The sequence below is a fragment of the Pseudorca crassidens genome, chromosome 17 (genome assembly GCF_039906515.1).
Source record: "Pseudorca crassidens isolate mPseCra1 chromosome 17, mPseCra1.hap1, whole genome shotgun sequence".
NCBI classification, from domain to species: Eukaryota; Metazoa; Chordata; class Mammalia; order Artiodactyla; family Delphinidae; genus Pseudorca; species Pseudorca crassidens.
Window position 1 is genome coordinate 34,397,619 of NC_090312.1, and position 14,791 is coordinate 34,412,409.

The 14,791-nt window shown below is 40.5% G+C and overlaps 1 protein-coding gene across 1 annotated transcript in view; it reads left to right on the top strand.

The window, feature by feature from the left end:
- Positions 1–1,942, top strand: part of SLC25A32 (solute carrier family 25 member 32) — a 56,324-nt gene extending 54,382 nt beyond the window's left edge. Inside the window, exon 7 of the mRNA XM_067711564.1 lies at positions 601–1,942. Within this exon, the coding sequence (XP_067567665.1) occupies positions 601–736 (136 nt within the window). The 3' untranslated portion in view covers positions 737–1,942. The remainder of the gene's footprint in view (positions 1–600) is intronic.
- The last annotated feature ends 12,849 nt before the right edge of the window (positions 1,943–14,791 follow it).

The following is a 14,791-nucleotide window of genomic DNA, read 5'->3' on the forward strand; positions in this document are numbered from 1 at the left end:
GGGTGGGAGGTCCAAGAGTGAGGGGTATATGTATGCATATAGCTGATTCACTTCATTGCATAGCAGAAACTAACACAACATTGTGAAGCAATTATACTCCAATTTAAAAAAAAGAAAAGGAAAAAAGGCCCCACATCTGCTACTGGTAGCAGAACTTTCGCAAACACTTGTTTCCATGTATGGAAGACATGCATGTCTTCAGTGTGGGGATGTTTAAATTGTTATAGGTATACATCCCCACGTTTCTTTTTAATTCTAAAAGGCCAGAACAGAGTATTTAAACATTTAAATTCAGTTCACTTTAGTAAATATATATATTGAGAAAGTAAGTGAAAAGTTTCAAGGCTTTATTCCAATTCTAGGCATTAAGAAAATAAAGTTTTATTTTTGTGTGCTATGTTTAGTGTTGTCTAGCATTTTTATTAGTTATGAGATGTTTAATGCCTGCATTAGATCAGCTAATACTGTTACATGTTCACACATTTAAGGGCATTTGAAAGATGTTTATGATTTTATCTTCAGGCTAGCTCTGTAGGAAATTAAGTATATATGTGTATATATGTATATATCTGTATATATCCTTTTTTTCTCTCTCTAAAGGAAAGAAGGCATCGGTGGATTTTACAAAGGAATTGCCCCCAATTTGATTAGAGTGACTCCAGCCTGCTGTATTACCTTTGTGGTATATGAAAATATCTCACATTTTTTACTTGGCCTTAGAGAAAAGAAAAAGTAAACTAAAAGAAGATAATTCCAGTACATCTGCCCAAGGCAGCCATGTGCTCCTTTGTATTTGAGACATGAAACTCAGAAGAATACTGCACAGCAACATGGCTCATAATTGAATTCGGTCTATAATCATTAGAAGTCACAGAACTGCTAAGCCTTCACAATGTTTTTCTGCTTTTGCTTTCCCCATACGTATGGGACTTGGCTTCCTCTACCTGAAATGGTTGCCAGCAACACGACAGTAAAACTGACACCAAATGGAGAGTTTCACAGATTTTCTCCATTTCATTGTCCACGTAGAAGCTGATTTGCAGCATTTGCTGAATGGATTTGAAGACCGCTCCTTTTTCTGAACTCGTTTGTCTGTATTGGCTTTAAAATCAACCTCTGTGCAATAGCAAAAAAAAAAGGCTTCTTAAAAGATGTCATTGCTGTTTCGAGTGTTTGCTGGGAAAGAAGTTGCCCAAATCCTGACCATTTTTGAAACGGGAAAGTTTGGTGGGGAAAAAAAATCCACTGTAAATGTGCTTTTGTTTTAATTCATTTGGAATGCAGTTATGTACTTCTCTTAATTTGAGAAGTACCTGACATCTGTTGTCACTCCATCACTAATTTTTTTTCCCAGAAGCTCTTTCATCATTTAAAATGTAATCCTGGATCACATTATTTTTCGGCATAGGTACTTAGTGTCTTTTTATAAAATCTGAACTAGGATCCAGCTGTGTCAGCCCTTACTTAGCATATTTGTCTATAAATCACTTTACTGGTGTTGCTAGTACATCACCTTATATAGATACTAGAATGACTGGGGTACATTTGTTGACAAACTGTATGGAAATGAGAAGCTTTAGCTTTCTACTTCAGATTTCAGATATGTGAGTCCAGATCCCAAATAAGTTACCAGTCTACACTGGTTGCTCAAATTCAGGTTTAAATACAAATTACAGTAAAGGCCATTATTGATTTTACTTTTGAGTTACGGTAATTTTTCTATAAATATAAAGGCCTGCCCCAAAAAGGTGCCAGAATGATACTAACATTTTTAATTTACGTAAACATGTATGAATGCTTTTTGCAGTACCATCTATTTGTTATAAATAAAATACTGTGGCTTTCAAAGCCATATTTAGATGGTTCTTTGAAAAGAGGTCTATTTTTTTTAATATTTTGAAAATGGCTTTGTTTTAAAAATAAAGATAAGTACCTAATTGTATTTACTGTATCTAGTTACATGCAGAGGAATGCATTATAAATTAAATGTGATGTATTTTCCTCTTTCTGAATAATACTATTATTCACATGAAATCCTGATAATAGTCCCTGTATGGAAAGACAAGTTGCAGTTGATATTTGGAGTTTTAGAGGTAGTGCCATTATTTGAATGCGTCCTGTGTACTCCTAAATTAATAAGCCATAATTCCTGTCCTCTGAGAGCATACAGGCTTGTGGGATGAATAAGCATTAAATAACTACAGTTCTAGATTAAGAACACGCAAGAAGATTTCTACAAGCCCTGCACGAGTTCTGAGAAGAGAATTCATTCCACTCGATCAACGGTTACAGCACTCCTTCCTGCGCTGTGCCATGTATGTTACCAAGCATTGAGGATATGGCAGTAAATGAGCTACAAAACATTCCTGCCCTCAGGGAATTTTCATTTTAGTGTGCAGTGACAAAACATAAATATGCATAATATAATTTCAAATATTAAATGCTAGAAGTAAAACTAAGGAGTTGGGAATAGTGTTGCTATGCTAGGTAGGACAGCTGGGGTCAGGAAAGGTCTCTGAGGAGGTAGTATTTGAAACATTTTGACATATGGGAGGAAGCAAGCCACTATGAGATGTTGACAAAAATCAGTCAACCTAAGGAATGGAAACTGTTATTTGAGCCAAATTTGGATATTACAACCCAGGAAGAGCATCTCAGAAAGCTCTGAGAAGTGAAGTAAAGACACAGTTATAGAAGTTTGTTGAGACAGAAGGCTATACATTTAGATGACGTGTTGTTGACAGTTTACACAATCCAAGTCTAAGCATCATCTTGGCCCCTTACAAGATCAAGAAGGAATACTATCTTTTAAGGAGTTGTCTTTCTGATGCTAGGAGAGTGTTGCTCTCTATGGTTGAGCAGGTATCTCTGCCAATGGGGAAGGTTTGGCCGATGCATAATGCAGATACACAATGCATAGTAGTGGGGAGAGAGGCCACCAAAGGGCAGAGAAAAGTTTAAGTTTTTCTTGTCTTGCCATAAAATATGACCTTTAATGATCAATGGGGGGAAATTGTGAAATAATCTTTCAGTAGAAAGTGTTAGGTGATCAAATATTCAGTCCCTCAAAACCAGGATGGCTGCTTGCCTGTCCCTTGATGCCTGGCCTTAACGGCCCGATTCTCTCCTTTCGGGGGAGTTGTACTAGCAGGATGTTTGGCAAGGACTGACATTCAATTCTAAGTTGTCCAGTAAGACTTAAGCCAATTTTCCTCACATGTGTGTGGGGTATGTCCATTATTTTATATAGAACTACAGATGTGATCTATAGTTTCAAGTCATTTAGACATTATCTTAGTACGAGTAGGTGACACAGCATGAAAGGCAGGAAAGTACCAACTTATAAGTTCCACAAACTAAATTGGTGATAGTAGCAATATCATTAGCAAAGATTTAAGCCAAAATCCTCCTAAACAAAACCATTTTCCTAATATTTCCCCTAAACTAGGAAGAGGATTGTTCAGAGCAGAAATCTGACACTTCATGGGTCATAAGATGAGTAAACAAATATCATGGATAAATGTTCATGCCATTTGGAAAACTGGTAGTAACCAGAGTACTCACATTACAGATTGACAGGGGCTGTTTCCACGGTAGCCATAGGTGACCTTGAGCCCAAGGGAAACCAGTTTTTTATCTTCTTAACCAACCTGGGGAGAGCCAAGGTCATAAACTTGTTCAGTAAATCCATTGGGTCTTGTTAGGAGCTACCCAATATTCAACATCTAATAAAAAAGGAGTATTATGGCCAGGTTCAGAACATGCACCGTTAATTGGCCAGGTAAGAGGGTATCAGTTAGTGATATTGGTGGCAATGTTAGCTTGCATGGTGCTAGAGTTTCGTTTGAAATAAAATGTCTAAGAACCATCCAGTTAGAGCTTTGGAGAGGAGAAATCCACCAAGGCAACCTGGGAGTACTGGTTATTGGCCACAAACCCAGCAATTGGATTGATTTTTTTTTTTTTTTTTGAAACTTGCATGGGATTGAGCCCAAGAAATACATTTGGTTCATTAGCAAAAGTCTGAGCAATTGTCAAAGTAATCAGTATACCGACCTGCTCTGGCATCTTGGGTCAGCTGTCTACTTCTGATGTAATATTCTCATCCTGGTCTGGTAGTGCTGGTCTTAGTCTAAGTCAGGTGTCTGTCAGAAATTGCAGTTGCAGTTCATTCGGTTGTAGAGGTCTGATAAGGTCCCCTCCGAAGTGGCCCAAAAGAGTCCTTTATCTGATGTCTTCTCCAGTATGCATAACCTGGTTGCAGGTCATGATGCATCTTGATCTTCTTCCAAAGTTAGATTACTGTGATAAACTTCAGAAACAGTGTCTTTTTAATGACTAAATTAACAAGGAGTTATCTGGGAAGTGAGTCTTCGCCAGTAAATACAGACATCAATTAACAAAACTAGAATTCTGTATTCACTGAAACAATCTTTTTCTCTCTAAAAGTACCCTCATTTCTACAAAATATAGCCAAATTAAGACTTATTTGTTTGCAAAATAAGTCTGGGTAATTGACCACATAGACTTTTAAATTGGCTGTGCTGGAACTTTTCATAAAGATTCTCAGATTGAACTTTAAAAACCTCAGGGCTAGGAAACCCATACCAAAGGTATGTCATACATTCAACCTGTGATATTTATAGATTTGGGTGATGGATTTAGGCGAATTCCTCTCTTCTCGAGGTCCCCAAAATACAGTGAGTTTCCTGTACCTTTTAGGAGGTGGCCTTCCTTACAGGCCTGATAAAGCTGCTGGGAACCTAAGCGTTTCCAAATTCTGGAGGCATCTGGTAGAGAGAAAAGATAAGGTTTCAGTTCTACTTACAGAGGTATATTTCAAAGGTTTCCTTATATCTGGAAAACAGATTAAAACCCAGTAATATTTCAGACAAAAACCAAAAATTATAACCATAGTCTGTTCACCCACTCCTGTGTGACTAGTCCTTGATCTTAATCTTCTGGTAACAGTTACATGAAGCCATCCAGTTGATTAGAATTCTAATTTCTTACCCAGTTCAGCAGTATGATGTGAAAATTATCAGAAATCTGTTCACGTCAAAAAGTACTCTCTGTGGATCTTCTTGAAGATGAAGCATTTTGCAAAAAGAGTACAATGATAACTGCCTATAAACGTCAAAAGACTTAAAAAGTCAAGGTTAAAGACCTGATTATAATGCAATTGGAAAACTTGGTTACTGCTGTGACACACAACAATTTAAGATAATTATTAAAATTATGACTGATATAATTTTTACCAGGACCTACCAGAATTTTAGGAGTTCCATATAATTTCTAGAATATGTATGTTGGTAACATTTACCCATAGGGTACAATCTAAGAAGTTTCATCACCACCTATTTGACAATGCTTCCCATGTAATTTAACATACCAAAGAAGCCTAAGTAGTTTCATATTCCTCTCTCTGAGATGGAGAGAAAACAAATATTTTGAGGTATTCTAGGGACCCTTTGGAAAACTTCAAAATTAGCTAGAGGTCAGATGAGCTTCATTTAGGATTTTATCTTTGGGAAGTTTGTCAAAAATATCAAGAAGTTTTACAACACTTGGTCAAATAGAATCACAGGTCACTGTGAAACAACACCCATTCACATAACTAAAGTGACAATAGAAGATCTCACTAGCAAATACAGATCACTTAAACACAAAGAAACTCACAATCTATTATCAAAAACAGTTCAGTATTTTAAGAAAACTTTGTCCTTTCAGAGAACCAAATTCAGGTTTTGTACCACTTTACTTTTAAAATTCACTTCCTTAATTAAGTTCAATCTTATCTAATTTAGGCTAATCCTGATCATGTACAAAACTCTCAGTGTTCCCTTTCCACAAACATTTGACAACTTTATGTATCCATTTAGACACAACCAGCTCTAGGACAAAATGACCTTTTTTTAACAAAATACATTTTCATTCCCCTTTTTTTGGCTGAAAACACACATCCTACTTTCCTTGCATACTGAAATGTTTCCCTTATAATTCTTAACCTTAGAATCTTAATCTCTAGCAAAAACCAAGAAGCAAGTAATTATAAACTGTCATACCAGCATTTCCTGATTGATAATTATGAACGTATTTTATAACCTCTAGAAACATACACCGTCTTATAGAATTTCTTTCTTCAATGTGATACAAGACATGTATCTAATAAACATCTTCAGTTTCTCATAAGACAAAAGTAGGTAAACTTAGGCCTGCCCAGCAATTAATGTTCTAGTATTTTATCCTACTTGTAATGACCCAGATAGTGAAGAAATTCTCGTAGTTTAACTTAGTTTTGTTTCCGGTTACCAAAATCTGGAGATATTGTCCTTAAAGTAGACATTCCTAAAACAGTTATTCCTAAAGAGTTTACCTAAAGCTCTTATTTACCTCTATTTTATTTACTTAAAACGTTTTCATACCATTATTTTTCTTGCTGACAAACTTTAACAGTAATAAGGTCTTATTTGATTTCTAGTAAACCTAGGTACAGTGAAAGTATTATATTTAATATTGATGACTCAGACAGGAAAGGGGCAGGGCACAACCTTTAAAAGAATGACATAGCCCAAGGATGCATCATAAACTGGTTAGAACCAACTAGGTCCAAGATGGCAGACGAGTCCACTTGAGCCTCAGTATACGCTCACTGTGACACATCAGCACGCTAAATGACACATCCGCAGGTGCCATGACAGTTCCAAGGCCAAACATAAAAGGTCAAAAAAGTGGGCAGTGGCCCAATTCCTGGAAGTCCCCACCTCTTCCCCAAAATAGCTGGAATACACCTCCCATTAATTAGCCTATGAAATTACCCACCCCTATAGAAACTGACAGCCCTATATATACCCTGGGACCTCTCACCTTCCAAGAATGCCCACACTGTTTGTGGAGTGTGTTTCTGCCATGGCCTCTTGCCTTCTGAGATGGCCCACACTGTGTCTATGGAGTGTGTATCTCCCTGAATAAACCCTTCAGTTTACCATGGCTCGCTCTTGAGTTCTTTCCTGAGCGAAGCCAAGAACCCACACTTGGTGGCCGTTCCAGAGACTCGCCCGAGACCTGGGACATGACCATCCTTTCGTGCCCCACTCTTTCCTGCAACATCTTTTCTAAAGACGTGTCCGTATTAATCAAACCAACAAGCTTAGGCTAACTTTAATACCAGATATTAATTCAATACTGAACATTTTCCAGATCACATGAACCTGAAGTTCATTCTGGCCAGTTTCTTTTATATTTCCAAGTATTTTTGTAAACACTTAATTTCCTTTAAGCCAATTAAGTAGAGCTCTTTTACAAATGAATTTTGGCAATACCACACATCTGCAACACACATCTACAACACACATATAGCTACGTACACACACTCAACAGAGACCTCATAGCTCCCATCCCAAAATTTCAGTCATGAATCAGGTACAACAATATAAAATCGATCAGTTACAAAAGAGGTTGGATACACACTGGGTTTCTGGCAGATGGAACAAATCAAGGTCACCTGTCTATGGCTAAACACTTTTCACTACTATTTATGGAAAAGACACTTAAGATTTCTATTTGTCCTTGATAAGTTCCAAATTACCTACCCCCTTTCCTGGAATTTGCATTTTAAAAACATAGCAGAGATAAGCGTTCCTGAAAAAATCAGGTAAAACATTTGCATCTCAAAGGCATAGGAGGAGAAAGGCAAGCTCCTTCTAGGATGACTTTGTTCCCATAAGGCCAGAAAACAATTTTTTTCCCTCAACACTTACAAGCCTCTTATGATAAATAGGGGAGGTTTGGGGAGTGGTAAAAGGATTGGTAGGCTTTGGATTATTTCTGGATGCACACCTCTGGTCCTGTAAAGACTAGGCTTGTAAAACAAGGACAGTTTTTTTTCCTCAAAGAATTGGGTGGCCACCTCAATGATATCAAAGGACTGACACACCCATTCATCTATGTTAGAATGTTTTACTTTCCCTCATTTAGCTTAAGGGAGAAGTGCCCCTCCCCAAAACATCAATTCCTATCAGGCTCCACCAGTCAGACTGGTGGCCTCCCATTTTGGGAATCCACTTACAAACACTTTTGAGGATCCTCCCCTGGGTTTAACTATGAACCTCAGTTTGGCCTTTGATATGAAGAGGCTTGTCTACAGCCTCATGTGGTCCCATTTCTAAAGGTAACCACTTAATAGTGTCTTCAGACTGGAAAGGCAGTTCAGAAGATTACTAGAATGAGTACTCAAAGAAGGATAGAGGGAAACAGTAGTTAAAGTTTTAGGTACCTTTTATATCATTACTTTCAGTAGCCTTCTACAACAGATCTTTCAATGAGGCTATTTTGGAATTTTGAAGCCTTTGGGGGCATCTACATACCAATTAGAATAGGTACAACAGCTTAAGATAAGAGCTCTCTAAAATTTTAACAACTTGGATGTTTCTCCAAAGGATCCATGGAGCTAGCCCTACAAATATTTTCCCCTGCTAATCTAATTTTAGAAAAATATTACCACTGTTGTTTCCGGTAAACGTTGCAGGCACAGATGCAGAAGACTGCCGGCTTTAACTTCACACTCAAAATCATTTTGGAGTGTCAAAAGGACCCCAATTTGGCCATTTCAGGGCCCGATTTCCTTTAGTGCCCAACTGAGTACTTGCAAGAATACATAAACCCAGCTGGTATTCCCACAGGTGGCTGTTTGCACGGGCACAATTTCCCAGTATTAATTTCGTAGCCTAATTCAGATATGCGATATGATCTGAACAACTTTCTGAGGACAGTGTGGTGGATCACACGTGTGCTGCTTCTGAGTCTAGCTTCCCAAGGAGTTATCCTTGGATGGGTTCGACTTCTTTTATGTGGCTTGGTTTCTCCCTATGATGGCCTAAAACCGCCATGGGTGGTTGGGGGGCAGGGTTATCAGCCTCTGTCGTGCCCCCTGGTTGAGCAGTACTTACTTTATGGTCATAGTGGGGTTCCCCTATAGGACTGCCTTGTGGCCAGAAGGAGCAATATGTCCCTTTATTCTTCCAAGGTGAATAATTCATTATTCAGTCTCTTATTTCAGTAGTAAAAGTTTTGTTCAAACCATGTATCTGTATCAACTCATTCTTTAAAATTTAAGCCAAATTTAACAAAAACCCAGCCACCTATGAAAGGAGGTGGCCACAAAGGAGGTTGGAGAAGTAGTCATTACACTGGTGGGGAAGAGTGCAGGCTGGGAGCCAGACTGTCTGGCTTCAAACTTCAGCTTTCCCATTTTCTGTTTGACCTTAGGCAAATCACTTTACCCTTCTCTGTCTCAAGTTTCATCATCTGTAAAATCAGTTCCTCTGGAGCCATGCCTGAGATGGGAATTCTTGGGCAAGTATTTATTGAGGAAGTGCCCTTAGAAGAAATTTATAAGGGAGTAAAGAAAACAGCATTTGGCAGGGGAAACAGAGTTTTCAGAAGTTCAGCCTCAGCCTGACCCAGCAGGGCACTCTGCAGTATGGATGGACCACAGAGGTTGTCCTGCCCAGTGTTGAGGGGCTGGGCTATTATGTTCCCATATCAGGCAGTCCTTGACTACCCATGGTGTGGGAAGGAGGAGATGGAGGGCTGGCTGGGTGCCTCTCCTCCAAGGGCAATCCTCCAAGTAAGGTGGAGGTATGAGCTATTAACCAACACCTGCAGCATCTGGGCTGTGGGTGCACCAGTCCTGTAAAAGGGATTTGGGTGGGTGGTCAACAGTATCTACTGCAAATGAGGATATTAAAAGTATGTAGCTCGGGAGACCTTCAAGATGGCAGAGAAGTAAGACATAGAGATCACCTTCCTCCCCACGAATACATCAAAAATACATCTGCATGTGGAACAACTCCTACAGAACACCTACTGAACGCTGGCAGAAGACCTCAGACTTCCAAAAAGGCAAGAAAATCCCCAGGTACATAGGTAGGGCAAAAGAAAAAAGAAAAAAAAAAAAAAAAGGGAGACAAAGGAATAGGGATGGGTCCTGCACCTCTGGGAGGGAGCTGTGAAGGAGGAAGAGTTTCCACACACTAGGAAGGCCCCTTACTGGCGGGGACAGGGGGTGGGGAGGTTCAGAGCCACAGAGGAGAGCGCAGCAACAGGGGTGCAGAGGGCAAAGTGGAGAGATTCCCACACAGAGGATCGGTGCCAACCAGCACTCACCAGCCTGAGACGCTTGTCTGCTCACCTGCTGGGATGGGCGGGGGCTGGGAGCTGAGGCTCGGGCTTTGGAGGTCAATTAAAGACCTAAATGTCAGGCCAGACACTATAGAACTCTTAGAGGAAAACATAGGCAGAACACTCTATGACATAAATCACAGCAAGATCCTTTTTGACCCACCTCCTAAAGAAATGGAAATCAAAACAAAAATAAACAAATGGGACCTAATGAAAAGCTTTTGCACAGCAAAGGAAACCATAAACAAGATGAAAAGACAACCCTCAGAATGGGAGAAAATATTTGTCAACGAGGCAATTGACAAAGGATTAATCTCCAAAATATACAAGCAGGGGGGAGGGGAAGATGGCGGAACAGTAAGACGCGGAGATCACCTTCCTCCCCACAGATACACCATAAATACATCCACACGTGGAACAACTCCTACAGAACACTTACTGAACGCTGGTAGAAGACCTCAGACCTCCCAAAAGGCAAGAAACTCCCCACGTACCTGGGTAGGGCAAAAGAAAAAAGAATAAACAGAGACAAAAGGATAGGGACAGGACCTGCACCAGTGGGAGGGAGCTGTGAAGGAGGAAATGTATCCACACACTAGGAAGCCCCTTCGCGGGCGGAGACTGCGGGTGGCGGAGGGGGAAAGCTTCGGAGCCGCGGAGGAGAGCGCAGCAACAGGGGTGCGGAGGGCAAAGCGGAGAGATTCCCTCACAGAGGATCGGTGCTGACCAGCACTCACCAGCCCGAGAGGCTTGTCTGCTCACCCGCCGGGGCGGGCGGGGCTGGGAGCTGAGGCTCGGGCTTTGGTCGGAGTGCAGGGAGAGGACTGGCGGCGTGAGCACAGCCTGCAGGGGGTTAGTGCACCACGGCTAGCCGGGAGGGAGTCCGGGAAAACGTCTGGAGCTGCCTAAGAGGCAAGAGACTTTTTCTTCCCTCTTTGTTTCCGGGTTCGCGAGGAGAGGGGATTAAGAGCGCTGCTTAAAGGAGCTCCAGAGACTGGCGCCAGTCGTGGCTAAAAGCGCGGACCCCAGAGACGGGCATGAGACGTTAAGGTTGCTGCTGCCGCCACCAAGAAGTATGTGTGCAAGCACAGGTCACTATCTGCATACCCCCTCCTGGGAGGCTGTGCAGCCCGCCACTGCCAGGGTCCCGGGATCCAGGGACAACTTACCCAGGAGAACGCATGGCGCGCCTCAGGCTGGTGCAACATCACGCCGGCCTCTGCCGCCTCAGGCTCGCCCCACATCCATGCCCCTCCCTCCCCCCGGCCTGAGTGAGCCAGAGCCCCCGAATCAGCGGCTCCTTTGACCCCGTCCTGTCTGAGCGAAGAACAGACTCCCTCCGGTGACCTACACGCAGAGACAGGGCCAAATCCAAAACTGAGCCACGGGGAGCTGTGAGAACAAGAAGAGAAAGGGAAATCTCTCCCAGCAGCCTCAGGAGCCGCGGATTAAAGCTCCACAATCAACTTGATGTACCTGCATCTGTGGAATACCTGAATAGACAACGAATCATCCCAAATTGAGGAAGTGGACTTTGAGAGCAAGATTTATGATTTTTTCCCCTTTTCTTCCATTTGTGAGTGTGTATGTGTATGCTTCTGTGTGAGACTTTGTCTGTATAGCATTGCTTCCACCATTTGTCCTAGGGTTCTGTCCGTCTGTTTTTTTTTTGTACTCAAAAAAATTTTTTTCTTAATAATTATTTTAATAACTTTATTTTGTTTTATTTTATTTCATTTTATTTTATTTTATCCTCTTTCTTTCTACTTTTTCTCCCTTTTATTCTGAGCCGTGTGGATGAAAGGCTCTTGGCGCTGCAACCAGGAGTCAGTGCTGTGCCTCTGACGTGGGAGAGCCAACTTCAGGACACTGGTCCACAAGAGACCTCCCAGCTCCACGTAATATCAAATGGCGAAAATCTCCCAGAGATCTCCATCTCAACACCAACACCCAGCTTCACTCAACGACCAGCAAGCTACACTGTTGGACACCCTATGCCAAACAACTAGCAAGACAGGAACACAACCCCACCCATTAGCAGAGAGGCTGCCTAAAATCATAATAAGGCCACAGACACCCCAAAACACACCACCAGAGGTGGACCTGCCCACCAGAAAGACAAGATCCAGCCTCATCCACCAGAACACAGGCACTAGTCCCCTCCACCAGGAAGCCCACACAACCCACTGAACCAACTTTAGCCACTGGGGACAGACACCAAAAACAACGGGAACTACGAACCGGCAGCCTGCAAAAAGGAGACACCAAACACAGTAAGATAAGCAAAATGAGAAGACAGAAAATCACACAGCAGATGAAGGAGCAAGATAAAAACCCAGCAGACCTAACAAATGAAGAGGAAATAGGCAGTCTACCTGAAAAAGAATTCAGAATAATGATAGTAAAGATGATCCAAAATCTTGGAAATAGAATAGACAAAATGCAAGAAACATTTAACAAGGACCTAGAAGAACTAAAGAGGAAAGAAGCAATGGTGAACACCACAATAAATGAAATTAAAAATACTCTAGAAGGGATCAATAGCAGAATAACAGAGGCAGAAGAACGGATAAGTGACCTGGAAGGTAAAACAGTGGAGATAACTACTGCAGAGCAGAATAAAGAAAGAAGAATGAAAAGAACTGAGGACAGTCTCAGAGACCTCTGGGACAACATTAAACGCACCAACATTCGAATTATAGGGGTCCCAGAAGAAGAAGAGAAAAAGGGACTGAGAAAATATTTGAAGACATGATAGTTGAAAACTTCCCTAATATCGCAAAGGAAATAGTTAATCAAGTCCAGGAAGCACAGAGAGGCCCATACAGGATAAATCCAAGGAGAAACATGCCAAGACACATGTCAATCAAACTATCAAAAATTAAATACAAAGAAAACATATTAAAAGCAGCAAGGGAAAAACAACAAATAACACACAAGGGAATCCCCATAAGGTTAAGAGCTGATCTGTCAGCAGAAACTCTGCAAGCCAGAAGGGACTGGCAGGACACATTTAAAGGGATGAAGGAGAGAAACCTACAACCAAGATTACTCTACCCAGCAAGGATCTCATTCAGATTTGATGGAGAAATTAAAACCTTTACAGACAAGGAAAAGCTAAGAGAGTTCAGCACCACCAAACCAGCTTTACAACAAATGCTAAAGGAACTTCTCTAGGCAAGAAACACAAGAGAAGGAAAAGACCTACAATAACAAACCCAAAACAATTAAGAAAATGGGAATAGGAACATACAAATCGATAATTACCTTAAATGTAAATGGACTAAATGCTCCCACCAAAAGACACAGACTGGCTGAATGGATACAAAAACAAGAGCCGTATACATGCTGTCTACGAGAGACCCACTTCAGACCTAGGGACACATACAGACTGAAAGTAAGGGGATGGAAAAAGATATTCCATGCAAATGGAAATCAAAAGAAAGCTGGAGTAGCAATTCTCATATCAGACAAAAGAGACTTCAAAATAAAGACTATTACAAGAGACAAAGAAGGACACTACATAATGATCAAGGGATCGATCCAAGAAGAAGATATGACAATTGTAAATATTTATGGACCCAACATAGGAGCACCTCAATACATAAGGCAAATACTAACAGGCATAAAAGGGGAAATTGACAGTAACACAATCATATTAGGGGATTTTAACACCCCACTGTCACCAATGGAGAGATCATCCAAAATGAAAATAAATAAGCAAACACAAGCTTTAAATGATACATTAAAAAAGATGGATTTAATTGATATTTATAGGACATTCCATCCAAAAACAAGAGAATACACATTCTTCTCAAGTGCTCATGGAACATTCTCCAGGATAGATCCTATCTTGGGTCACAAATCAAGCTTTGGTAAATTTAAGAAAATTGAACTCATATCAAATATCTTTTCCGACCACAACACTATGAGACTAGATATCAATTACAGGAAAAGAACTGTAATTGAAACACATGGAGGCTAAACTATACACTACTTAATAACGAAGTGATCACTGAAGAAATCAAAGATAGGAAATCAAAAAATACCTAGAAACAAATGACAATGGAAACACGACGACCCAAAACCTATGGGATGCAGCAAAAGCAGTTCTAAGAGGGAAGTTTATAGCAATACAATCCTACCTTAAGAAACAGGAAACATCTCGAATAAACAACCTAACCTTGCACCTAAAGCAATTAGAGAAAAAAGAACAACAAAACCCCCACAGTTAGCAGAAGAAAAGAAATCACAAAGATCAGATCAGAAATAAATGAAAAAGAAATGAAGGAAACGATAGCAAAGATCAATAAAACTGATAGCTGGTTCTTTGGGAAGATAAACAAAATTGAAAAGCCATTAGTCAGACTCATCAAGAAAAAAAGAGAGACGACTCAAATCAATAGATTTAGAAATGAAAAAGGAGAAGTAACAACTGACACTACAGAAATAAAAAAGATCATGAGAGATTACTACAATCAACTCTCTCCCAATAAAATGGACAACCTGGATGAAATGGACAAATTCTTAGAAATGCACAACCTGCCAAGACTGAATCAGGAAGAAATAGAAAATATGAAGACACCAATCACAAGGAATGAAATTGAAA